Source organism: Podarcis cretensis (assembly GCF_951804945.1).
Source record: "Podarcis cretensis genome assembly, chromosome: 6".
In the NCBI taxonomy this organism is placed as follows: Eukaryota; Metazoa; Chordata; class Lepidosauria; order Squamata; family Lacertidae; genus Podarcis; species Podarcis cretensis.
The window spans coordinates 64,407,086-64,434,449 of NC_137175.1; the positions used below are offsets into that span (position 1 = coordinate 64,407,086).

The window sequence follows — 27,364 nt, forward strand, 5'->3', positions numbered from 1 at the left end:
TGTTTGTTTCTATAGAGGCGCCTTAAATTTTATTCTTCTAAGTTGGGGGTAGGGGTGTATCAGCAAAATGAGGAGCTGGGTGGTTAGGTCTGGAAACGTCAGTGTCCAGGGTTATTTAGTCTGGGTGCCTATATCCCATCATGCCATCTGTTAAAAGATGCATGCTTCCCATTGTAATTAAGGATTGGGGGATGGGATGCTGGTCGCATCTTTTCAGTTTCATCCTATAAAACCAAGCTGTTGCCTGATGTGTTGCTCAAACTCTATTGAGCTGTGAGCACACATGGGTGCATGCATACATATGGCACCACTTCTTCCTTTTTACCACCATGGAGAATTCCTTTGGGATCTCCTGCCTCAAGAGCCACAGGTCTTGATAAGAAGTTATGGCGCAAATGGTGTGATGGGGTGGAGTCATGAAGCTGCCCTCCCAACAGCAGCATCACTGCAGTTTACTTAGAGAGGGGTGGGGTGGGGCAGAGCAGAGCAGAGCAGTGGTGAGGTTGGGATGACACAGATGCACTACTGTGGGTGCCGGATTGGCTTTGCCAGGGCATCTGTGTAGAGCTGCCCAGGTCAGCTGCAGTGACTCTGGTGTTGGGAGGGCAGCTCCTCCCCACCACCCTGGCCACTAGTGTCCTATGGGGATGCAACACGCATGTTTGGATTTCCTGTGCCTTGTCTAAGGAATAGCTCCAATATGAATAAGATATGAAAAGTTGTTTGATCTCTTCCCCTTCTTGTGCCCCACTGAGAGATCTCAACCAGTCTCAGGCACCTGGACCTAAAGAAGTACCGTAATTCACAAACTTTCTGAAAAGGAAAAGAACATGCAAGCTTGATTTAGCAATCATTCAGTATGTTTCTCAGGTTGTTATTAGAACAACCTTCCTGTAAACAGTAACTTGAAGACTATTGCCAGGTGAAAGATTTGAACAATTTGTATTATTAGGCGAAGTCAAGAATGTAGATTTGTTTCAACTGCAGTAGAGGGACAGACTTGAAAGTCCACATTTCATGATAATGTCATCAACCACCTAGGCTGCACCTTCACTTAAGTAATTTAATTGATAGGCCAATTTGCATGTAACGACAAGCTATGGTTAATGGCTTATTGGGACTGAACAGTAAGTGGTGAAGACTTGGCTTATCAATAGGTCTGAACTTGGGGTTATGGCTTGTTTTGCCCTAATAAATAATTATCAGCAAGTCATGCTTTCATTTGTTAGAGAGAAACAATCCACTGGGCTTGGCTGCAACAAGCCAAGTCTTCATGACTTGTTGGTCCCAGGCACTCCAGGGGAGAACCAAGGTGGGAGTGATTGGTTGGTGTGGAAAAGCATGCTGCTCAAACCTGGTAAGCCATGAACAGTGGCTTATTGTAAATTGCCATGTTTATAAAAATAAATACAAGCTTTATTAATGTTATGAAACTTTTATTTTAACATACCTTTTATCACTTTCCTTTCAGGAAAATACCTGGCAGATAACTAACAGAAGTTTATGCAAGTATGTGGAAAATCCATATAGCTGAGGACTGCTGTGGGTGAACGGGTTTTATACACTGTTTGAGGAAAAACTAAATCCTGTACTTGGGACATTTCTGTTGGAAGTGTCAGCAACTTTCAACATTTTCCCTCAGAAAATGCCATGTTGACCAGTCCTACAGTATTTACTTCTAGATGTAATATTGTTAATGTTTTAAATTGTAATTATTGTATTTGTAAATTGTACTCATTCCAGTAAGGCTGTATTTTGGCAGTTAGACACTTGAGTTTTAGCATTTTACCATTCATGAAATGGGTGTAATTTAAACTGTGGTATATAAATTTAATAGTAGTACTGTTGAATGGCGCAATGCTTTCAGAGGTAGATAACATTTTGTCAATATATACAATCTGAATACCATGCTAATTGCTGTGAGAAAGGGGGTGCCTCAAAAAAGAAAGTTTAACTAAAGACCTGCAAATTCACTCCATTTTTCCTTTAGCCCTTAGTATGTCATATAAATAGTTATATGAATGAACAGGTCTATCTTCTAAGTATTTGATTGATTTAACTCCAGAACATTTTCAGTAAATGTGGTGGTGGTTATAGCATACTTCCCCCAATGACAGAAATGTATCTCCCCCCACCCACCCACTTTTTCATTGTAAAAACAAGTTGATATTTTTTTACGGTCTGGATATAAGTTATTGGATACACTTCCATTGTGATGAAGCATGTGTTGGAAAAGCTTTCAGTTCCTTCCCCTTTGTCTGACATGATCAGATGTGGCGGTAGGGGGCCGTCCACTAGAAACCTCCTCACTATGCAAGCCCTATTGAATTGAATGAAAGCACAGCCAGGCAGCGAAGCAGTTCCACTTATTTTCATCACTAAGTCTTGCACAGGAGAAGCTTCTGGTGGGTTGGGCTCAAATAAGCAGTTTAAAACACAAATGTGATAACTTTTGACAAATACATCTTTATGTGGGTATAAAAGAGACTGTGTTTTATTTCAGCAACAGTTTTTCTTCCAGTTTGGTAGGCATGCCTGTTTATTTTTACAATACCATATGCATGCAGATTCCTTGCTAAGAAAATTTACATTTCCTAGTCAGAGTCTAAGGTACAAGTGAAGGGAGAAAGAGCTCGAAAGTAATGTATTCATGTGTGTTTTAATCTGTAAAGGTTTGTGTTGTGGCTTCATAGTGAGAAACCGTAGCTGCACTAAGTTTGTGTGGCAGAATTGGTGGCACAATCATTAATCGTACTGGATTCTCAGTTGCCCTGCAGATATTTAACTGCCAGCATATTCTGCTTTCTTCAAACAGACGTTTTGGGTTTTAAGCTTCTAATCAGTTTTGAGGTATTTCTTAACATCCATCGCAAAGGAGAGTGCAGCACTTTTTAAAGAACAAAACTGTCCAGTTCTCTTATGTTGCTGAAATGCTTGCTAGATATTTATAGTGTTTTAGTTCTGCTGCATTTGTTCATTTGGCAGCTAAGCTTGCAGCCTGTACAGCAGGAGCTAATGAGAGGGCTCACTGGAGTTGTGCAGAGGGTCATGAGACTAGTGGATAGTATCCATGCTGCTTTTTTTGTACACACAACTAGTATTTTTTTACATTGAGGTCTAAGTAGGTTGGCATCCAACTGTCTCATTTGCATGCGAAAATGGCTGTGCTTGAGGAACAGCTGTGTCTGCATTAAAGCAAGCAAACAAAATCAGAGGCTGTCCTGGTAGGAAATCCGGTCATAAATTATATATCCCTTTGGAAGCAAGCATGGGAAATATATATCCTAAAGTGGTAGAAGCTGAAATTTCATATATCATCAGAAGGGAGAAAATAACAGAGAATTTCTTTAAATATGAATCTTGGATGAGAAACCTGAGGAGCTAATTTTGAGGAAAATATGACACACAATATAAAAAATATAACTACTTTTCTTTGGCCCCACTGGTTTCTCTGTAGCACTGATGTTGATTTTGTGAATTGCTAGAACTCTGTGTGGCTTGAGGTGGAAAACAGTCTTATATTGTACTTTGTGTTCCTAAAAGTTGCCATGTTAGACATGTGTCTGATCTTTCTATGTGAAAGTAAATGTGGCCTTCTGGTGACATCTTCATGATGCTTATTACAAAAGCTGGAGTGAGAGAAAGCAAGTTTTTGCCTTGCTCTAATGGATGGAGAACTTTGCTTACACTAATTTTATTTTTTTCCAACATGTACAAGTTACCAGGCAGTCACATAATTGTGAGCTTAAAAAAAAACAACCTATAGCTAATGTCATTACTGTCCACAAAAAGTTCACAAATTCTGATTTGAATTAAAAAGGTTTTTTTCATGCAAATAGCACATGATGTGCATTTGAAAAATATTAGTGTGCAAATTCATTTTCAGTGCTGGAAAGAAATTCACCTTCAAAAAAAATCTAAAAGCAAACTAGGGATTTTAAATCTCTGAGCAGACAGGTAAATGGAGAGAAATATGTTCAATACAATTGAATTTGATATGTATCCAGCATAAATATAGCTTATCCCAATCTTAGAAAAAATTCTGCAAACGTTCAAAAACAAATAATTTATAAATAGAAGAAAATATATTTTTAAAAAAAGTTTCTCCATTTGCCTTACTGTTAATGTAGCAGTATTCACATCTTCCCGCAAAAAGGTCCAACTAATGGCCAACATGCCCTAGCTCTTAATACGGTTATTTTTTCCAGCACTTTCTGCCACAGGGTGTGCAATATCAACTGCTGGCAACCATGGAGTGCCATCCATATTTCTCCCTGTAACAACTCAAAAGTCCTGATCCACCAATGATATTGAAAAAGGGAATGAAAACATGTCCTGTCATTTAAAAAAAAAGTTATTCGCCAAGTTTTTGTCGTAAAAGAAGCTCTTGTGCAAGCTTTATTTGCATTTCTGTGCAGCACCCACAGGCTTTATCAAAAGCTTTTTACTGAATACTGATTCTAGAAGTACATTTTCAATTATTAAAAATGCAGCCTATGCATGACGGCTGTGTTGCACACATTGTTTGTCTTATCAGCCCCAAGCACACACTTGTGCAAAGAAAGTTCTAGTGTACCTCTGAAACAGCTTCACCTACAGGGTCATCTTCAAGTAGTAAGCATAGCTAAGATACACAAGGAATTGAGTGTCATTATGGAGGTTACCCAGTTCAGAAAAGAACTAAAATCTAACTCCTTCATCTTAGCTTTTCTTGGGTGAAGAAAGAATTGGGGACTATCTGAGCCAGTTGTGATAAGTACAAGTCATCAGCAGGGAGAGTGAAGAGGATTCATGTATCTGTAGTAACTGCTGATGGATTACACTTTCTCATGCAGGGCATATTCAGAAAGGCCTACTGTTTCATAAAATAAAACAAGCAGAATCAAAACACAGCATGCCTTCCAAGCAAGCTATTCAAATGGAAACAGCTTTCTATATTGCATGCAAAATTTGGAAGGGAAACGATAGGTTTTAAAGGTATAAGTAGGGCTGAACTCTTATGCACACTTACTCATGAGCAAGTCCCATTGAAATATGTGGAACTGACCTTGCTGTAAATATGCATAGGTTCAGGCTGTAGAGGTTTTCTAAAACTATATTAGAAAGTAAAGCATTATTTCTATACAAAGTTGAGATTACATTTCTACCAAGTCCAAGTTTATAAAACATTAACCTAGTATCTAGTACTTCAACAGGATTAATGAAGCACATGAGGTGTGTGGTGGTTTTTGTTTTTGTTTTAATTTGATACAATATGCAATATTCAGTAAGCCAACTAAACTTCAATGGGCTACCTATTTCTAGATTTGTTTTGAATCAATTTATTTGAATGTTTTTTTTAAAAAAAAATAATACAGAATTCAAACAAGGCTTTACTTTCATGGCCTAATGCATGAATAGGCACTCTTAACAGTGCAATCCAATACACATCTACTTAGGCCCTTGGTGAGGCTTACTTGCAGGTAGGGGAGTATAAAATTACAGCCTAATTCATTCTTCTTCGTGGCTTCCATACTATATTTGAAAATGTCCCTTTCTTTTTAAGCAAAGTGGAAAACATTCCTGTTAATTTATATATGCCACACAGTTAACACCTATAGTTAACTCATAGTTTATGCTATTACCAAATTGCAGAGCATTCTTGCCATTCCACATTTCGGTTGTTTAGGATGATCTTAGTGGCTGTAAACTTTCTCCAGTGCTCATACTATGTATTAAAGCATGTGTCACACCTTTTAAAAATTGTTCCTTGACCCCCAGTTTGCCTTTGGCATGAAAACATCTGATGGAAAGGGATGTGTGTTTTAAGTTTCTGCAGTCTAGGTTTAAAGAAAAAGTCAGTGCTGTTTTTTACTTAGTTACTTGATCCTGATTGACATGAAGACTTGAGAGTGAGGATTGATCCTATCTATGCTTCCCGCCCCCATACGTAAAATACTACATGCTGCATGGAGTGTACATTTGTAGAGCCATACATATGTATGACATACCAGTAGTATGGGGCACATGTGACCCTGAACCTTGCACTTGTCAGGGACTTAAGTGAACTGGTTTTTAGAATTGTACTTGAGACAATCATAATATTTTAGGTGTGTTTTTAAGACCCTAGGCGCAGCAGATCTGTTGTTTGGTTCTGAATTATTTAACTGAGCTGAATACTGTTTTACAGGTAAGCCAAATCAAGCATCATTAGTTAAGGTATACACATTTTAAAGGCGAATGATGCTACCAAGTGCTTGGAAGTTGAAATCTTACCTGCTCAGATATTTATTTATTCATATCATTCATAAGCCACTTTCCCAATAATTGGTCCAAAGTTGCATACATAGTTAAAACTATGTAACAGGCAAAGTTCTAATTGACTTCATTGGCAGAATACACTTAGTTCCATCGAAGTGGTCAGCTACTAGTTATAGAAATGATATCTCAGAAGAAATATATAAAATCGTAACAAAAATACAACCTAGTTGTCTTTTCTCTCTTTTTATACTTAAAATTACCATCCTTAGAATGCAGTACTGGACATGTCTGCTCAGAAGTAAGTCATATTACGTTCAGTGCGGCATGCTGCTAGGTAAGTAGGCATCGGATTGCAGCCTAAAAAAATATTTAGCAGGCCACTGTAGAATAAACATTTTGAGTAACACTCAGGTGCACCAACATATCCAACAGTTGGGCAGCCAAGTTGCATCTCTGATTGTTGTTGTTTAGTCGTGTCCGACTCTTCGTGACCCCATGGACCAGAGCACGCCAGGCACTCCTGTCTTCCACTGCCTCCCGCAGTTTGGTCAGACTCATGCTGCTAGCTTCGAGAACACTGTCCAACCATCTTGTCCTCTGTCGTCCCCTTCTCCTTGTGCCCTCCATCATTCCCAACATCAGGGTCTTCTCCAGGGAGTCTTCTCTTCTCATGAGGTGGCCAAAGTACTGGAGCCTCAGCTTCACGATCTGTCCTTCCAGTGAGCACTCAGGGCTGATTTCCTTAAGAATGGAGAGGTTTGATCTTCTTGCAGTCCATGGGACTCTCAAGAGTCTCCTCCAGCACCATAATTCAAAAGCATCAATTCTTCGGCGATCAGCCTTCTTTATGGTCCAGCTCTCACTTCCATACATCACTACTGGGAAAACCATAGCTTTAACTAAACGGACCTTTGTTGGCAAGGTGATGTCTCTGCTTTTTAGGATGCTGTCTAGGTTTGTCATTGCTTTTCTCCCAAGAAGCAGGCGTCTTTTAATTTCATGACTGCTGTCATCATCTGCAGTGATCATGGAGCCCAAGAAAGTAAAATCTCTCACTGCCTCCATTTCTTCCCCTTCTATTTGCCAGGAGGTGATGGGCCCAATGGCCATGATCAGCTTGAATATCATCACTTCCACTGGCCTTGTTATTAGCAGTGCTTTCTAAGGCCCATTTGACTTCACTCTCCAGGATGTCTGGCTCAAGGTCAGCAACCACACTACCTGGGGTGTACGAGACATCCATATCTTTCTGGTATAATTCCTCTGTGTATTCTTGCCACCTCTTCTTGATGTCTTCTGCTTCTGTTAGGTCCTTACTACTTTTGTCCTTTATTATGGTAATATTTGTACGAAATGTTCCTTTCATGTCTCCAATTTTCTTGAACAGATCTCTGGTTCTTCCCATTGTATTGTTTTCCTCTATTTCTTTGCATTGCTCGTTTAAGAAGGCCTTCTTGTCTCTCCTTGCTATTTTTTTGGAAATCTGCATTCCATTTCCTGTATCTTTCACTATTTTCCTCGCATTTTGCTTAGCCTTTCCCCCCGCTATTTGTAAGGCCTCGTTGGACAGCCACTTTGCTTTCTTGCATTTCCTTTTCATTGGGATGGTTTTCGTTGCTGCCTCCTGTATAATGTTACGAGCCTCCATCCATAGTTCTTCAGGCACTCTGTCCACCAAATCTAAATCCTTAAACCTCACTTCCACTGTGTATTCATAAGGGATTTGATTTAGATTGTATCTTACCAGCCCAGTGGTTTTTCCTACTTTCTTCAGTTTAAGCTTGAATTTTGCTATAAGAAACTGATGATCTGAGCCACAGTCAGCTCCAGGTCTTGTTTTTGCTGACTGTATAGAGCATCTCTGATACTCATCCTCTATTTACCTTCTACTGTATGTGATAAAGAAAAATCAGACCTGAAACTGTTAAAATGGGAAAGAACCATTGTGCTTAGATGTTTGTTTGAACATATGAAAGCCACTGCAACAATGGGTTGTATTCAGTGCTGCCATTCCACGTGTGTAAGACTTCTACTTGCACAACAGAACTTCCCACCACCACAGTCCCCCCACCACCACCACCCAGCTGCCTCTACGCCCTCAAAATCTGCTCGAGTGTTGGGGACTCCAAAGCAGATTTGGGAGGCATGCAGGGAGAGAAGAGGGAAGTCCTGTTGTGTGAGCAGAATTCCATTCACACAATGACCGCAGTCTAAATCATGACATGGACTTCTAAACTTACCTTTGGGAAGCTGCTCTTACGTGGCCCTAAGTAAGCTACTCTTGAAGCCTAGGAAGACCCTTCCTAAGTGGGACTCCCAAGCATTCTGCTGGTAACAGCAAAAATCCTAAAGAAAAGCTGATATAAACACACTGACTCTTGCATGTACCTAACAGGGTTCTTTTGCTATGGATCAATCAGCCCTATTGTTAATCGTCAACAAGCTGCAAACAAAGAGAGCCACTCTTGACTGACCCTAGTGCAAGTATACTGATGGTGCTTTCTGAACTTCTTCTGGTTGCAAGAGTTAACATGAACAATCACTACTTTATCTTTTATAGGAGTAATTTTGAAATGGCTGAATCATGTTGAAAGGGATCAATATTTTTAAAGAGCCTGACAAGAAAATTGAAATAATTCTTTTACTTAAAGATTTAGAGTAATTGTAGTGACAGCTCCTCTGTCCTCTAATTCTTGTTCTTCAATTTTTTACCTTTACCATAGCTAAATAGGAAAGACTCCTCTCTGTGTACAACTTTATTAGAAGTTACAGGATACCTCTGCATATATAGAGCACTCTGGAAAAAGTTGTACATTGTTTTTTAACTAAACAAGTAATGTTATCTCATTCATGTTTGACATCTACTTAGGTGCCGAGTCAGTTCAGTATCACTGCAGTGTAGATGTATTTGGTTTTGTTTTTTTTAAAAAAAGGCATTTTTAACAAGCTTTTCTTGTTAAATTTTTAATTTGGAAGCTTACCATGATAACCAAATCACTTCAAATGCAATATGATAATGAATACTTTTTCCCATGGGAAAATCCCAATTTTGGGTCTACACCAGAGCTGGAATTTCTTTCTTGAAAGTTTATATAAGAGGCGTTTCTAGTGATAATGGACATCTTATGCTCTTCAACGTTTTGCTCCATTAGACGTGGTTAGAAATTTACAACATCACAAAGCAATTGACCTCTTTTGACCTTTAAGAAAGGATTACTGTTGCTGCTACTGAACTCTTTACTTTTGATTTCAAGGATTAGTGTGATGATGATGTTCAAAGGGGTTTACCCATGAGCAGGAATTTCACTATAGGCCAAGCAGTACGTGAAAGTCTAGAATCTGTCTTTTAGTGACCTTAACAATGTTTAACATTAATAAATTGTATTTCAAATTAGTATGAATATGAAATACAGCTGTTTTAGCTGTTACCTCCGGTAAATTGGGATTATAAAACTACCACATCATTTCTCAACTAGACACTTAAGAATACCACTTATGCTAGTGTCTTAGAAGGGGAGATGGATTTTCAAAATGAAGGAATTGTAGGCACACACTTTTTTCTTCTTCATTTAACTGGCTCAATCAAACTCAAATGCTAAACTCCAATCCTGCCAAACTGTTGTACACATGTTTTCAAAGGCACTATTGACTTGCATGCAATTAAGCATGTGTATAAGCATTTGCAGGCCTTGGGTCTTAATTCTTAGCTGTGATTTCAACCCTAAAGGAATTTTGAAACCTGAATTAGATTCCCTGGTGTTTTATCAGATATCAAACTATATCATTTTATAATAAAAAAACCTTGTGTATAAACTGTTTATAGATATTTGTGGACTTAAAATACACATGTATATTTTTAAACATTTTTGTTTAAAAGTCTGGACTTCTCAGCCTACGTGTGCAATGAAATATACTATCCTTTTAGTCTAGTTGGCCCTGTTTACTGCTTAGTCTGTTATGAAAGCTTTGCTGCTAACCTGATGGTCTCAGAGAAAAATTGTAAACTATATAGGTTTGTTGCATCAGAAACACTGCAGCAAAGCTTTATATCTGACCACTGGTAATATGAATGTGTCGTATTGACTTGTTGAAGATAATCATAAAACCACATATTTTCAGTGTTTCTTTCCTTATAGATTAGAATACAAATGTCTATTTTTTTTGTAAATAATGATTTTTATAAATGTCTTTCCATCATGATTTCCCCCTAATCATCCATTTCACAAAATCCTGAATATGCAATTATTTATCATACATGATATTATACAAGAAATAGGGTCCCCGTTTCAGAACAAAGTTTATTAAATTCTATACATAAGAACAAATTTAAATAAGTTGTACTTGAAATGTGATTTTCCCCCTTGAAAATAAATGACAAATCTAAAAATGTTTTATGTTTGTGCTGAATTATTTTCTCCTAGAAGTCATTTACAATATTTACAGTGCCATTCTATACATGTCTACTAAGAAACAATTACTGTATTCCATGGAAATTACTCCTAAGTATGAGTGTATAGGATTTGGTTGCTGTACATTGAACAACTAACTACCCAGACTCTCTTCCCACAGTCTGTTATTTAAAGCAGATCTGAAATGAGGAGATGGATATTGGAGGAAACTGAAAAACGGGAATTTAGGGTTACAGTATTATAGCCCGGAAGTCTGCACCAGCCTTTCCCAACCTTGTGCTCTCCATATTTTGGGGAGAGTACCATTCACTCTCATAATCTGGAGGTCCACAGGTTTGCACTAGATTATTCTTTTGTTAGCTCATCATTTTATACACAAGAACACTTGGGAGAGCATTTTTATTGCGTAGAAAATCTGGCATATTCATCATCGGCTTTCTACACCTTACACTGTACAGGGGCTGCCACGTGGCACAAGCGCTTATACTGTAAAACTAATACGAGGCTACGACTTTTAATTTGGGCGCTCTATTCCTGCACCAAAGTGGATAATCGGGACTTGGCCTGAAAGGGACCGGCCAGTAGTAGCATGTAAAAGCAGAAAGGCAGGGAATTTGCTAAATCTCCGGGCTACCAAGATGCACAGACAGCAGCTCCTGGCGACCATAGCGCTTTCCCCACACGGTTCCTTTGGCGAGGTGACTTTCCAATGCTCCTTTTTAATGACGAGGGCAGCTGCCGACGTTGCTACCCGTGTCAGGACGTGCCTCACAAGACCCCCGAGCCCAGCGACTGACCGGAGCTGCTCCGCTGGCGCGCAGTTAAAAAGCAAGGCTCCGGGGGGAAACGGAGAAACAGGCAAGGAAAGGAGGGGAGTGCCCTGCAGCTGCTGCAAGAGCTGCGCTCCCAGCGCCTCTTCTCGCCCGGCAAAGCCACCTTGGGACGCGCGCGCAAGGCGAGAAGCAGAGAGCGGCTCTCCTCCGCCTCTTCCCGCCCATGAGGGCGGAGGCAGCAGCGCCGTGACCGCCTTCCGCGGCTGCAAGAGCCTCCGCGGGGTGATTGGTCACCCTGGAAACCAGCAACAGCTGCGGCTCCGTCCTGCAGCAGCAAAAGAAGGAAGAGGAAAGGTAAGAAGGCGCCGGCGGGAGGCTTGTTGGGACACCCGAAAACGGGGGTGTAGCCTGGGGCAGCAGAAAGGCGGGAAACGGAGTGGCCTCCCACCAGCGCGCGCCCCCATTCCGACGGGGCTCTTGCGCCTCTTGCAGCTGCGTCATATTGCGCGGTTGCATTCAGAGTTGGCCCACTTAAATTAATGGATGTGACAAACTTAAGTCCATCGGTGCACGTACTCCGAGGAGAACTTGGGCGGCTACAATCCAAAAATTAGACTTGAAACTTCCCACCACCACAGGGATTTTGCAGCAGTGGGGGAAATCCTCATGTATTGGCTTTCTGCCTGTCCTACAGGGTCCCTTAGCTCTGGTATTTAAAAAAAAAGAGAGATGTTAATCTTCATGCTGTAGCTGTGTACAGACGAAGGCTAATTTTATTCTGGAGCCTCCCCGTTCTAATCATTTGCATTTGAATACATCTCCCGCCTTTTCTCATTGCCCCACAAGAAGTCATTTCTTGGAAGTCTGAGGAACAATACTGAAGAGATACTGCGTCTTCCTCAGGAGAGACTAAATGTGCAGGTGGAAGGAAGTTTGTGGACTTGTAATAAATACACACAAAGTGTGCCCCAGAGGTGGCTCCTGAGTTGCACAAGAGCAGCTGAGGTGGCTGCACTTCTTTCTCCTCTGCCCACCCCGTTGCAAAGCGGGATGGGCAATTTGTAATGGTTATTTGTTGTTCAAGGTGCCAGTCCGCTTCAGGAGGCCTCAGGCAATCCTTAGCTTACAACAGCAGTAAGGAAAGGACTTGTATTGTTTCCTATGTGTGTGCATGCATAATGCCTATTTATGAGAAGAATTGGAGGAGGAGGAGGCGGCAAGCCAAATGAATGGTCCAGTTCTTCCAAGTGGCATGCCACTATTCATGAGTAAACTTTGTTCTTCTTTCAGAAGGGTGTATACATTAGTCTGATACAGCAAAAGCAGCAAAAATTATGGCATTACTTACCATTTTTATAGTATATGGTTGTGAGAGTAGAGTGCATGCATCTTCGGAGGTGGAGTCTAGTTTATGAATAATGCCATAATAATTTTGTTGAGACTTTTGGTTGCTTTTTATTTCTGAGTAAGGCTTTGCCTTGTCACATTTTTTTTTTTTTGACATTGCATTTATTTACAATAAGTCATTTCTTGGAGTATGGAGGACAATGCTGAAAAGATACTAAGCCCTATAAGGAGAGACTAAATACACACAGAGATGGAAGTTTGTGTGGTTATGTTCTACCTCCCTTGCCATCAGCAGAATGCCTCTGAATACCAGTTGCTGGGAGTCTCAAGTCGGGAGTTGTGCTCATGTGTTGCTTTGGGGCTTCCCATAGGCATCTGGTTGGCCACTGTGAGACCAGGATGCTGGACTAGAGAGGCCTTTTGCCTGATCTGTCAGGACTTATGTATGTTCCACAAACAATCCTGAATCGGGCAACTGTGGCCTCTTTTGTGGCATTAAAAAAATGCTCCACGGCACTTCTCGCCCATTTCCAAAGCCTTGCAGCACTTCCAGCATCCTCAGGAATACTTGGAGTGGCTTCTGCTGCTGTGGAAGTGCTCTGTAGGACTACTTGCCAAGAAGCAACAGTCCCTGAAGGCTTTGCTTGGGTACCACCTTCTTGAGGAACCTGCAACACCTTGAAGCAGTGGTTCCTCAAAACTTCCTTTGCCTTTCCTGATGGGAAGCAAACCTGGAGCAAGCTGAAGATGCAGTTCCCAAAGAAGTAGCCCTCTCTTTGTTGCTTTTCAGCCATTTCCTAAAGCCTCAGAAGATTAATCAACATATCCCAGAATAGGGCACCGAGTGGAGTAAAATTGCCACACTTTTTGCTAATTCTATTTAGTTTGTTGACCCCCACTCCCCCCCCCCAATAATGGAATGATTATTGAAACCATTGAGCCAATACTTTGGGGAGCTCTCCTAATACCTAGGTATAACCACTCATGCTTCCACTTCACAGACTCTGTGCATTTCCAAAGACTCTCATTACAATACCTTGTGTAAGAGGCATTGCTCTGATACCAGATGCCTATATACTTTTAGGTCACAATTATGTTTAAAAAATACATTTCCTGTATCTAGAAAACATGTCGGACACAATGAAGGAAAAAGCCGCTCGCTTGTTAAAGAAAAGAGGCAGCATATCCTCTTTAGGAAGCCATGAAGTCAGGGCGAAAGAATTTTTTGGAAGAAACAAAGAGTGAGTAGCCTATTTATCATTTTCTGACTTTTCTTCCCACCAGTTTCTTTGGAAGACCATTCCATCTGGACAGTATAAAAAATGTTCTTCAGGCTTTTGCAAATGTCATGCTCAGTTATTCTTTTTCTACATGGGGGTGGCTGGTAATGGGTGAGAAACCTACCTGGCTTTCAGCTGCTTTGAACCTAGTGCCTGCTTTAGGTAAACAAAGAGCTGTGTTACACAAGGGCAATGAGGGGCACCCATGCTCCAGATGTAACAGTTGCAATCAAGTGGCCTGATGAAAGGGCTAAAAATCAGAACTCACATCTTCTTCACAGCATGTAGTTCTGTCCTAACTGGCCATGCACAAATACTGTGCTGTGTCATCATATGCTTCGGCACAAGGAGAAATGAAAGGGAAAATGGAAATCTCATTACAGACAACCAGAGACAACGAACCACACCCTAGGCCACCTCCCAACCTCTCTTATCATCCAGGAAATATAACAAGCGAATAGAAAGAGAACCCACACAAGTGATGCTGACACAAAACCCCATGCATACACTAAGCAGAAGAATAGAAGCATTACCACCCCACCCCACCCCATGGACCCTCCCTACTCTCCCCCTCTTTTCTTCCTAACCTAATACTGCATGCAACACTAATGTCTCACAACAAATGAAAGTGATCTGTAGAAAACACAATTATTAAAAAGGAGAATGCATGTATTTTTGTAAACGAAATCTTTAATAGAAATTATTTTTTTAAAAGAGGGAAAATGGAAGGAATGGTAGAGCTTAGAACAGATGTCGGGAGTCTTTGGCCTTCCAGAGGTTGCTGAACTACAATTCCATCATCCCTGCCCATTGGCCTTGTTTGCTGGGGCTGATGGGAGTTGCAGTTCAACAACATCTGGAAGGCCAATGGTTCCTCACTGGTGACTTGGAATCTGATGATTTCTAAGCACTCAGGAGCATTCTGACAAGGATTCCCGGCCAGGAAGCAGGAAGTACAGAGTCTCAAGAAGTAGACACTGTGTGCTGCTGCCAATACTAGAATAGTGGGTCAAGAACAGTGGGTCAAGGACAGGGTTGCAGCAGCAGCACTGGTAAATGGGAGCTGAGGAGCCACTGCATAACTCCTGTCTGGGTTTCCCTACACCTGATCTCTCTAAGGGCCAAGGGTTCCCTACACTGGGCTTAGAACAGGCATGGCCAAACTTGGCTCTCCAGATGTTTTGGGACTATAACTCCCATCATCCCTAGCTAACAGGACCAGTGGTCAGGGATGGTGGGAACTGTAGTCCCAAAACAGCTGGAGGGCCAGGTTTGGCCATGCCTGGCTTAGAGTCTTAGAGACTGAGAGACTTCTGTAGTCTTGTAGCCCAGCTTCCATCCTCTATGGGTTTACTTAGGAACAAGTCACACTAGGTTCAATTGGACCTCCTTGCCTACCCCCACCAGTAACTGTGCATGGTACTGCAGACTTAATAACACTCTGAAAATGTCCAGTGTCATTGTGGAAGGTGGTTTAAATCATGCATACCCTTTCAGATGTTTATTTATCTGATTTTTATTCCACCTTTCCTCCCAAGGAGCTTAAGGTGGCATTTATTGTTTTTCACATCCCCATTTTATTCTCACAAGAACCCTGTGAGGTAGGTTGGGCTAAGAGACAGTTACTGGCCCTAGGTCACCTAGCAGCTGAGTGGAGATTTGAAACCAGGTTTCCTAGTCTAACACTCTAAGCACTACACCACACCAGCTCCAACTTTCATCAGCCCCATTCACCAAGGCCAGTGGTCAGGGATGGTGGCAGCTGTAGTCCAGCAATATCTGGTGAGCTATAGATTAGACAATCCTGCTTTAAACCCTCTTCCAGTGTCATTGGTGTTGCCTGATTTTGTTAAAATTCTCAGACTGTAATTGATGTTGTCTCTCCCTAATTCTTTCCAACGCCTAAAATGTTGTATATGACAAGTTCAAAGGGATTTAACATATTACAAATCACTGTTTGGGAAGGGCCTCATGCTCCTGAAGACATTGATTTATGATTCTGTATATATGACTGGGTCACATCTCACGGAAAACCTTCTTAAACAAAAAAACATTTTCAGTATGCGAAGCAATGCTCTAAAATAGAGCATTGCTTTGCATACTGAAAATGCTTTTTTGTTTAAGAAGGTTTTCCGTGAGATGTGACCCAGTCATATATACAGAATCATAAATCAATGTCTTCAGGAGCATGACATTGTTATAAATATGTAAAAGATAAATAAATAAAAATAGGTGGGGTTTTTTTTTAAAATCAATGTAGCTTTCAAGAAATCACATTTAATTCAATTATTACTGGGTTCGGTTTCAGCTCCATAAGTACTGTGTCTTACATGGATGAAGCTGGTCACCATGATGATATTCTTCGTCCTGGGGTTCAGATGGAAAACACGTACCAGTTGGGTAAGTATCTTATCTTACTCACTTTCTTGCTAATAATCTAGTCCCACTCTCTGTAGCACTATACAAATAATAAAAGTAATAGTAATTATTATTATCATCTTTATTGTATTTATTTGTTATATTTTATGCTGCTGTTTACATTATTGCAGTCATCCTACAATGAATACATTGCAACTGAGGAACAAACAAGAATAGCAGTATGTAACAAATAAACCATTCAAATCTTAAGTCTTTTGTATACAACAGTAATAGCCTTAGGGCAGACAAAGCATATCCTACTGTTGGTAATTTCTGCAGCGTACAGGCAGTTTATCACCAAACATTCAAGTATGACTGTTGTGGTATAATGATCAAATAAATTGAAAAGACTGGAGCTTTTCTTTTTGCTTCAAGGGGGGGGGGAGAGCCATAGATGCAGTGTAAATATATAAACTAATTTAGAAAGCTGCCTGAGGCAAGCTTCTGCTCATAAGCCTCTTGAGGAGTCACCTGGGCATTCTGCGTGACACAGCGCATGATCTATTTTTGGCATAAAACGGCAAAAGAAATTCTTTCCAATGAGAGATATTCCATGTTAGGATATGATTCCATATTTGGTGGAGAATAAAATGGAAAACTAGAATGCTCAGGCTTTGAAATTAAAAAGGTGGATTTATTTGACCAAGTATTTCCAAAAAACATTGTGCTTGAGTACCTTAGGAAATACATTATACTTTTGTAGCAATACTTATTTAAATTAAAGGGAGGAGGAGGAGTGTTCTTTGTTTTTTAAAAAGGTTATAATCTTGTTATTTCATAGTTTGGTAAATTGTAAGTGTTCTTCACAGACAGAAGCTCACAGGCCCCCAGGGGTCCACAGACTGTAGTGTGGGGGCCCTTGGACTAAGTCAGTGGTGGCCAAACTTGGCCCTCCAGCTGTTTTGGGACTACAGTTCCCATCATCCCTGACCACTGGTCCTCTTAGCTAGGGTTTATGGGAGTTGTAGTCCAAAAACAGCTGGAGGGCCAAGTTTGGCCACCACTGGACTAAGTCATTGTTTCACTGAGTAAATTTGTGCACAGTTGGTTCCCCACCCCCACCTCCTAATATCACAGCCTTCCAAAATAATGGTGTGAGTTCTCTCTGTGCTCCAGGTCCTGCAAAGTGCTTTCCAGTGGGCACTGTGAATAATATCTTGAAGGATGTGGTAACAAGTTATCTTCAAGAGGAAAAATATGAAGCCGAGTTGTGCAGACAAATGACAAAGACCATCTCTGAGGTACACAATTTATTAGTAAAGCAAAGTTGGAAAGTATATCGGAGGTATATCCTGTAGAAATCTCTGCAGTGCAGGGGAAAAACCCCTCTGCTCAGAACACCTTTTGGATACAAGAGTTCAACTTTAGGATCTATGAAGGGATATATTAAGATGTTTGTGTAAGGAGATGATAATCTAGTTAACCTTGTAGGTCAGCTGCTTCTCGGATAGTTACCACGTTGCCCAGCTTATGATTTTGTATCTTGGATATAGTGGTACAGCTAGTTTCCATGTGTGCTGATGCTGAGAAATCTGTTGCTGCATCTTGTGTCAGGAATATGAGTCTTCTCTGTACTGCATGACCTGCCATTGGTTCTCTCTCTCTCTCTCTCGTTTTCTGGGTCAAAGAGCGTATTTGAACAAACGCTGTCTCCCCCGTTTTCCTTTTTAATCACATCAGCTAGTCCACCTTTTTATGGCTATCAACTGGCACTAGAGTCAGAAGTTGTGGTTCAAGACAGGCTTGAGCCACACCAGGGTCAACTATGAGACTGAGAGGCTGCTCCTCTGTCACTGGGCCCTGGTAGGCTTCTCTAGCTGTAGTAGTAGTGCTATAAGCATCACTGGGCAGCTGTCTGGTCACCCTTTAAATTTCCCAAAATGCCTGGGAAACAAAACTTATAAAATTAAAGCCTTTGCGGACGATTTACTTGTTATGACTGAAAACCCTAAAGAAAGTCTGAAAAGAGTGCTAGAACTGATTAAAGAATTTGGAGAAGTGGCAGGCTTTAAGCTGAATATAACAAAAACAAAAATGCTTGTTAAAAATGTAACCACGAAGGAAAAGGACGACTTAGAAAAAATATTGGGCCTGAAAATCTCTCAAAAAGCAAAATACCTGAGTATTTGGATCACCCCCAAGAATATAAACTTATTTCAGGATAATTACACCAAAGCTTGGTTAGAGATTAGAAAAAACTTTGAAACCTGGAGTAAATTAAAATTAACATTTCTGGGTAGGATTTCCATCATAAAGATGAACGTGCTTCCAAAATTAATCTTTTTATTTCAAATGATTCCAATACTGGGCGAAGCGGGTTGTCTCAAGATATGGCAAAGAGAAATTTCCAAATTCCTGTGGGAAGGGAACAAACCCAGGATTAAACACCTGATCTTAATAGATATAAAAGAGAGAGGAGGCTTTTCTCTACCCGACCTAAAACTTTACTACAAGGCAGCCTGTTTCACCTGGCTTAAAGATTGGTGCACATTGCAGGATCCGGACCTCTTGGACTTGGAAGGTTTTGACAACCGTTTGGGATGGCACGCCTACCTGATATATGCAAAAGCGAAAATTCACAAAAATTTTACCAACCGTATAATAAGAAAGTCACTCTTCACTGTATGGGAAAAATATAAAGACCTGATGGAGCATAAAGTCCCATGGTGGACTTCTCCAATAGAAGCCATAGCAGTAAAACGGAAAAATACCCAGGAAAGCTGGCCAACATACAAAACACTTCTAAAAGACGAAGATAACCAACAAAAAATTTAAAGCTTCGAGGAAATAAGAGAACACATCTCAGACTGCTTCCAATACCATCAGTTATTTGAAAAATTTAAATCTGACAAACAAAAGGGGTTCTCAACAGAACAGCCTATATAGGGTGCAGAGAAGAAGCAGAAGTCCCATTGCACAAACAGAACTCAAGATTTTGGTTATATCAAGAAGATTGCCAGAAACTACTTTGTAGTAGTGTTCTGTAGTGGGAGGGAGGCTTAATACATGAAAACAGGTCACCCACCAATCTGCCCCTGATAATGAGGAGAATCCCCATGCCCCCACTCACAGCTACCAGAAATGCTAGGGCTGCAATCGTATTTACACTTACTTGGGACTAAGTTCCATGTAGGACTTGCTTCTGGTAAAGCATCTACAGGAACAGGCTGTATTGACTACCAGCTAATTTTACAGGACAAAATCCATCCAGTTTAAGTCCCATGCAGATGTGAAATTGTCTTTATTTGAAGTGCAATGCATCACTGGTGTATTTAGATTCCTGCCACTAGAGTAAATCAGTTAAACATTTGAACAGAGCTGTATTGTATCCTAGGTAGTTTATATTAGTTTGCTTATGAGACCATGAATTTAATTGCTCCCCCCTCTCTCTCTTAGGTAATTAAGGCTCGAATAAAAGACCTGATGATACCAAGGTATAAAATTATTGTGATTATACATATTGGACAACTAGACAAGCAGAGCATGCAGATTGGAAGCAGGTGCCTCTGGGATACTACAAGTGATACTTTTTGCTCCTACGCCTTCAGAAATAGATCTCTGTTTGCTCTCGCAAATGTCTTTGCAGTTTACTCTGAGTAGCAATTAAAAGTTCAATATGAAGTCTATGTGACCAAATAGACAAGATTTTTAGGCTGCAATCCTATGTACGCTTACAGGGAACAATCTCCACTGAATACAGTGGGTCATTGGTCTGGGTAAACCTGCATAAGATCACTCTGCATATGTAGACTGGCCAAACCAGTAGATTAGTTCTTCTCTGTGGGCATGAATACTCTGAAGATAACAGGTGTTAATACCACTTGTGCAATTCTCATTTCTGGTGTGGAAGTGCAGTGTTTGATCATGTAAACATTCTCAGGGTTGGACTCTGTATCGTATTAGTGATATCATAATGGGTGTGCATGAGGCCTGATTAATTGTGTTTATGTTCTTGAAAAAGTATTGAAATACAGAACCAGTTTACACTTGTCTGTTTTCCTCGAAGTGTGGCCCTTTTGCTTTATGTGTGAACTCTCATTTTTGCATTTGCAGGACGGTGTGTATTATGTCTCCGTTAAAAGGCAATTTCAATTCCACCCTTAACCATACGCAATGGGTGATGGTGGTGGTAACTTTCTTAATTTTCCCTTTCAGCCCTTTTAAAAGGCTTGATATGGGCTCCACTGTGCAAAGGAGCACCCAGCTTCTTAAAAGTGAGCTTTGTCCAGTAGCTGAAACTGAATAGTCTGAAGGCAAAGTGTGGAGAATTTTCTAACTAAAGTTTTAAGGAAGAGCCTGGAGAGTCAGTGCTTGGCTCCCCTCTGGTATTTGGGTTACAATATGACAAGGGGCTATGAGGACTGTGCTGTCTGGCTAGCATGATGTCACATATCTGATTGTTGTCGGTAAAGCTGACTAGCACATTTACTTCAAATCATAGTGGGCCAATGGAGTCTGCCATCTTGTCTTCCAAACAACACATGTGGAATGAATGCTACATCATGACATGATGTTATTTCAACCGTGGCATTGTGAGGGAACACAACAGCTCAGTTGACCACTGATTGCAGCTGTTGTACCGCTTGAAACAGCTCAAAAGTTTTGTTGAAGCAAAAAGTAGTTGATATATTATTTTTTAAGACACTGCTGTCTCTGCCTTTACTGGTAAGCCCTGCCTCCAAAAACATCACGCCCTTCTGCCCCCCCCCAATCCATTGGATTAACTCCTCCAGTGTTTTCCCTATCCCAATTTCCCACCCTCATTTTATTTAGCAACATTTATATGGCACTTAATTTTTTTTAAAAAAACTTCTAAGTGGTTTACACAAAAGGTATAAAATATTCATCAAATATTTTGCAATAAAAATATAGCAATGAAAATAAGACTTTTAAAATGGTAGACATAATCCCAGGAAAAGCTTTTCTGCATTCATTCATCCTGAAAGTTAATCTAGACAGGTTCGTCAGAAGTAAGTTGCATGTTCCTAGGAACTGCATGTTCCTAGAAGCTGTCTCATGCATGGTTAGACCATTGGTTCATCAAGCTCCATATTGTCTACTCTGATTGGCATCTGCCTTCCAGGATTTCAGATAGGAGTATTTCTACCTGGAGATGGGAGGAATTGAACCTGGGATGCCTTGCATGTGATCTGTCACTTAAGTACAGGTCCCTTATCTAGAAACTGGTATTTGCTCTTAAGACTGCCTGAGTAAACAGAACTTATTCAGTGTCAGAGGGTTTTTGGTGTCTTTTTTAATTCCAAGCCTAGCACTGCACTGGCAAGAAGAAACAGCAAAAGCCATGTTGCGAGCTGCAAATTTATTGTGAAAGCAGGAACTACAAAAAAGAGAGCTGTTTGAAATACAGATGTTAAAAGACCGTTTCTCAATTTGTACAGTATCCCAAATGGAATGGCACTTAGGAAGTACTTCAGAGCTCGGAACTACAAAGTAGGATATCAAAAATACCTATTTCAAGATGTTTCTGATGTATTGTTAGCTATGAAATAGCATGCATGACACTGTCTGATACATTTTCAGCACAGTGAACTTACAGTGCTGTCGCTACAGCCGACCAGACAGCAAAGGTCTATGAGTCGCATAATATCTTCATTCCTTTTGTGTATAGACTTTTGTTCCATGCCCCACAGATCTCCTTCAGCTTCAGAACTGGACTGGATGAATTCTTTGCTTAGGTATTCTGGCTTTTGGATCACCTTTTCATTGGCACCTGTTGAGTCATTAGTGTCAAGTGGTGAATTCAAGTGGCTTTCTTGACCTGTTGCGTGCAAATGATAAAAAATAAGAAATCTGGAGATAAACTGAAATAAGCTTTGGATGTTGAACTTCAGGCAGTCCAGTGATCAAGACAACTTTGATGTTGCCCAATCTATTTCTTTTAATTTGGGTCTGAAATATTTACAGCCTACACTGGGAAATGCAATCCTAAGAAAACTTGACATACAATTAAATTTCACAATTGATGCCTATCACTAGGATTGTCCTAGTTCTGTTGAAAAACAAGATATGTGAAGAAAGAGGAAGTGAGGGATCAGCTTCTCCTCAACTATATTTTCCTATATCCAGATAGGATTTTCATTTCCAAGGCCACAGATACAAAAACCAATCAGCTTGACTTCTGTAGGATTCAACAGTTACCATCTCAGTACCAGGATATACTTGTTAAAAAACTATTTCAAAACTGTTTTTTAAAAAAATTGAACCTAAATAACAGCAAAGCTATTCATGTATATCTTAGACACAGGAATAAACCTCAGTTTTCCAGAATTAAATACTTGTGTACAATCCCCAAATGAGATTGCTTATTACTATGTTATAAATATTTGTGCTGTTTCTAAGCACTATACAGGATCCTGTTGCTTATCTTTAAAGCCCTGCATGGCTTGGGACATGGGCACCTGTGGGGATTTTTGCCTCCACACACCCCTGCTTATTCACTAAGATAATCTTCCAGGTGCCCCCCACCATCCGAAGTGGGGCACAGGCCTTCTCTCTGTTGTCACCAGTCACCACCTCATTTATGGAACTCTTATTCTACGAGGTTTGACTGACACCTTACTTTATATTTTCAGCACCAATGACTTTTATCACCTAATTATGAAAGTGTAATTCTGTTCATGGCAGTTTTTACCTACTGTTTTAAACTTAATTGCTTTGTCATTATAGATCAGGGTTTTTGTTTTGTTTCTTAAGTTATGTAGGCCACCCTAATATTTCTGTTGGAGTGTGGCATAGACCGTTTTAAGAAATAAAGAAAATCCACTAACCCTGGCTTTTGCATGCAAAAACATTCAGTGTGCATTTGGACCACGTGTAATCCAAATTGTTACCTGTGAGACTTTTTGGAAAGTGAGTCAGGTGCCTCCTCCAGCGAGACCCTCCGCAAGTAAAGACGACAGCTCTTACAAGGTCCCTTCCGCAGAGTCTTCTTTCAGCTGCTACTTCAGAAATGGCCATAAAGAGAGAGAGCAAAAGCATCCCTAGCACCGCAGCCTTCATCTTGTCAAAACGGTGTCTGACTAATCAGAGCAGGGAAGAAAAGGACGGGACTTCTGAAGACAGGAGCCAAGACCACAGGCCAATTTATACAGCTTGCTCCTATTTTCTTGTTTGCCAAATGACAGGGTGGATGATGTTTACAGTGTTTGCCGAATATTTCTCGCAACAGTTTTAGGTGCTTTTAGGATTCACGCCTGGGTTGCTCTCAAATGGTGATTCGGGTTATAATATATTGCTATATTGTCTAAGAATAGCAACACACACAGCAGGGCGGCGTGTTTATGGAGGCCCCTGCACCTTAGATCAACATTGCAAATATGCACTTTCTAACAGTTTTATTGTACACTTCACTTATAATAAATGCCATTAGCTCACTATAACATTTTTAATAGTGGGTAAGCTTAGCCATTTGATATAGTCTTTGCTGCTTTGCCATATTTTAATACGCTTTGAAGGAACTCCTGGCTTCATTTCCACCCCCACCCCAAATTTAGATCCAGAGTACAACTTGCTATGATCATATCTGTCTTTGTTCAGCTAACACTATTTATACATACATATATTACAAGTGTACTTACTAACATTTGGGAAGGAATTTGAAAAGTGTCTATGATTAATTCTTGGAATACCTGATAACAGATTTCCACTTGATTGCCTTTTCCATATGTTTGACTGTTGTGTGTTATACCACCTAATTTGAGATAACCATGTCAGTTTCTGAGACCACTGAATTTTTCATTATCACGGATAAAGTTACTGTTGCAGACAGTTCAAGGTGATAAAGCAGAGGTGCCTTGCTACAGTCCTGTTTTACTTCTGGAAAATGTGTGTGGCTCTGAGATTCTCTCCATTTGTAAGCAAGCCCAAAGTAAGTCAGATTTTATTTATTCACAATCTCTGGATCTGTTTTAAGTTATCTCTGACAATGAAAGCAAACCCTCAGGTCAGCACTTCTCCCTTCTTATATATATTGCTTTCACTGCTTATTATCACTAAAACAACACCTGATCCCTGCAAGCTGCAACGATCTAGCTGACTTTTGTCTTTCACAAGGATCCCGTTCCTCTCCTCCCTACAACCAAGGGAGACTAGCACTGGGTTGCTCTTAATTTCCTTTGATTCTTCATCCTTTGGGGCACGTCCTGGGATGGCTATATGTGATCCACTTCCTATGTAACTGTGGTAGAGTGAACCCCTTACCATTATCACCACGTTGAGTTGAGCATCATGGGACCATAGAGTCCAAGATGATACTGAATCAAGTGGATGATTTCACTGAAGGGTTTTTGCTTTGTGTTTTTTAAATCCAAAGCAGATTGCAGATTTTGGATCAGAATTTCAGAGATGGGCAGGGGAGAGGTACTTATATTTTTCCTTGTGGCCCATTTTTTTTCTTAGCAAAATCATCCCGCTCCAAACTACCGTATTTTTCGCCCTATAGGACGCACCGTCCCATAAGGCGCACCTAGTTTTTTGGGGGGGAATAAAGGAAAAAAAATTATTTTCCCCCCCCAGGCGCGGGGCTGGGGCGGGGGAGGCCCGAGCTTCCCCCGCCCCAGCCCCCAAACAGGCAGCTCTCTGCAAGCCGTGGGAGCCCAGCGCTGGCTCCCGCTGCTTGCGGAGAGGTTCGCGAAGCCTGCAGAGCGAGAGGGGTCTGTGCGCACCGACCCCTCTCGCTCTCCAGGCTTCAGCGAAAGCCTGCATTCGCCCCATAGGATGCACACACATTTCCCCTTCATTTTTTGAGGGGGAAAAGTGCGTCCTATAGGGCGAAAAATACGGTATCTTCAGTTTTACTCATGCTGATTTATCATTCATTGTATGCTATGTGGAATTTTTTAGACTTTGCTAAATGGTACTTTTTTTGTCTCCTGTGATGCTGGTGTTGTAGGTTAGTCTGATACTTTTTGACTAAAATATAACCCTTGTACTAAACAGTAGAGATTAGAAGTTTGCTGATTAACACCTTGCATATAGTAGATATACCACAAAGACCCCTATTGACTCCTATTATCACCCATGTTCTCCAGCATTAAGAAACTAAATGTTTGTTCACTAATATTTACCTTGATGCTTACAAATGCATTGAAAAGATCGTTCTGTTCCTTAGTAGAACCAGTAAGTAAACAACTGTTTCCACTCAATAAAAGAAAGGAACTAACATCTTATCACATTTTGGGATAATGATTAACACACCGTTAACACTAATAGATAGTATATTTAGAAACATAGAGGAAATGGAGTCGTCAAAGTCTCTTCATAAAAATGTGCAAAATGCACATGGAAATGGGTTATAATGTGCTTCTTAATTGTCTATATTTTTTATCTGTTTAAACATTCAGTGCTTTTTCCAAACTGTTGAATCCAGTTTAATGTTACTGTAGTTAAATATAATGCCCACGTGTGGCAGCTCTCCTGGACTGTACAGTGGAACCTCGGTTGTCAAAAGTAATCCATTCCAGAAGACCGTTCAACTTCCAAAATGTTCGACAACTGAGGCACAATGGGCGGTGGGCAATTTCAATGGAGAAAATTGAGAAACGTGCCACGAAAGCTGTTTGACTTCTGAGGTGCGTTCAAAAATGGAAGCAATTACTTCCGGGTTTTCAGTGTTCGAAAACCGAAACATTCAGCTTCCAAAACGCTTGAAAACCAAGGTTCCACTGTATCTGCAAAGGAAGCAAGAGTATTTAAATGCAAGACTTTTGAGTCAGGAAATGGGATTTGCAAAGTTTAGATGCTGTGACATAATCTGTAGGCCTTTTCTCCTGCCCAAATAATCCATTTTTTCCAATAACTTCTGAAATGCTATGCAGGTGTCTATAGTATTTACAAAAGCATTTTCTTGCCAGAGCATATAATGCAGGTTTAGCTTCTGCCTCCTGGAGAGTCTTCAGCACATTGTTTTACTATACTACATTGGTAGCAAGAATTGATTATCTCACTTTACCAGTGTGTGTAAAGACTGGGACTTTCCAAGCAAACATCTGTGGCATTTCAAAATGATTCCCAACAAATTTATTCCCATATATAAACTCACACACACTTAATGGTTGGTTGTTGCATAATTAACTGCTAGGCATTAAATATCACGTCCTTTTTTCATGGAATATTGCTGTAAAAATTCTACACTGGACTGGTTAGAACAGAGCCAATCATATCATGCAAAGCATCCACCTGAAAAAGACAAAAAGGAGATGGATATATATATTAACAAACCTGATAATTCGAAAGCAAGTGGTAAAAAAGTAGGAAGAGTTTGCATTAGGTCTTTTCTGAGTGTAGTCAATCTAACGAGTTCTGGATGGAAAAGCCTTATTATAACTAAAACCTTATATTATTAGAATTAGAATTTATATACTCCCTATACCCGCGTGGTCTCATAATTTGCAAACAATTTTCTCCATTACCAAAGTTGCATCTACATCATAAAGCTGGGCTTGTGTGGTTTATAAAAATGTTACTGGTGTGCTGAGGAATAAAATAAGCCACTTACGCCGCCTTCTGCACATGAATGCAGCTGAACATAAGTTTAAGCAGCAGCGCCTTTCATGAATGGCTAGTCCTTCTGCAGGCTGCTTTGCTAGCGTGCCTTTGGCTTATTAGGCAGAAACGCCACCATTTGGCAAGCTATGTTCCGACCTTATTCGTGGATGGTCCCAACCTATTGCCATACCATTCCCGGTGCTCATAACTTGAATATGTATAGTGAGGCATTTGTAGTAGAACGCTGTGGCATAGTCGCAGCACCTAAACTGGGGTCGCCGTATTTCAAAAAGTAAAATTCCTGACACCTACAAAGTTGCTCCCACCAAAATTGGGAGTGACCCCAAATTCCCCCCAACTCCATTTTTACACCCCAAAACCAGGACATGTC

The 27,364-nt window shown here is 40.5% G+C and overlaps 4 protein-coding genes across 31 annotated transcripts in view; 2 read left to right on the forward strand and 2 right to left on the reverse strand.

The window, feature by feature from the left end:
* Window positions 1-14,002, forward strand: part of SGIP1 (SH3GL interacting endocytic adaptor 1) — a 150,352-nt gene extending 136,350 nt beyond the window's left edge. For 22 of the 23 annotated variants that reach the window (XM_079981992.1, XM_079981994.1, XM_079981993.1 and 19 more), the window contains one exon: window positions 1,472-10,629. In XM_079981992.1, coding sequence (XP_079838118.1) covers window positions 1,472-1,494 — 23 coding nt within the window. In that variant the 3' untranslated portion in view covers window positions 1,495-10,629. Of the gene's footprint in view, window positions 1-1,471; window positions 10,630-13,892 lie in introns of those variants that run through there. The other variant, XM_079982002.1, reaches the window with a different exon arrangement.
* On the forward strand, window positions 13,897-20,459 carry DYNLT5 (dynein light chain Tctex-type family member 5). Its single transcript, XM_079982046.1, has 4 exons — window positions 13,897-14,010; window positions 16,358-16,449; window positions 17,584-17,708; window positions 19,864-20,459. Exons 1-4 carry the CDS (start codon window positions 13,898-13,900, stop codon window positions 20,065-20,067), a joined length of 534 nt encoding a protein of 177 aa, XP_079838172.1. The 5' UTR covers window position 13,897; the 3' UTR covers window positions 20,068-20,459.
* On the reverse strand, window positions 16,376-26,658 carry INSL5 (insulin like 5). 3 transcript variants are annotated; one of them, XM_079982050.1, is made up of 4 exons: window positions 26,534-26,658; window positions 23,319-23,507; window positions 22,023-22,246; window positions 16,376-16,507 (listed from the first exon to the last, which is right to left on the reverse strand). In XM_079982050.1, the coding sequence occupies exons 2-4, from the start codon at window positions 23,485-23,487 to the stop codon at window positions 16,487-16,489; spliced, it is 414 nt and encodes a 137-aa protein (XP_079838176.1). In that variant the 5' UTR covers window positions 23,488-23,507; window positions 26,534-26,658; the 3' UTR covers window positions 16,376-16,486. The 3 variants fall into 3 exon arrangements, with proteins under 3 accessions (XP_079838176.1, XP_079838177.1, XP_079838175.1); XM_079982051.1 differs by having other exon boundaries at window positions 26,528-26,652; XM_079982049.1 differs by lacking the exon at window positions 26,534-26,658 and adding an exon at window positions 24,117-24,902.
* The window catches only part of DNAI4 (dynein axonemal intermediate chain 4), a 28,936-nt gene continuing 28,112 nt past the window's right edge, over window positions 26,541-27,364 (reverse strand). For all 4 annotated transcript variants that reach the window (XR_013840293.1, XM_079982015.1, XM_079982014.1 and 1 more), the window contains one exon: window positions 26,541-26,664. Coding sequence is in view for 3 of the 4 variants with exons in the window: in XM_079982015.1 (XP_079838141.1) it covers window positions 26,614-26,664 (51 nt within the window). In the remaining variant the exon portion in view is untranslated. The remainder of the gene's footprint in view (window positions 26,665-27,364) is intronic.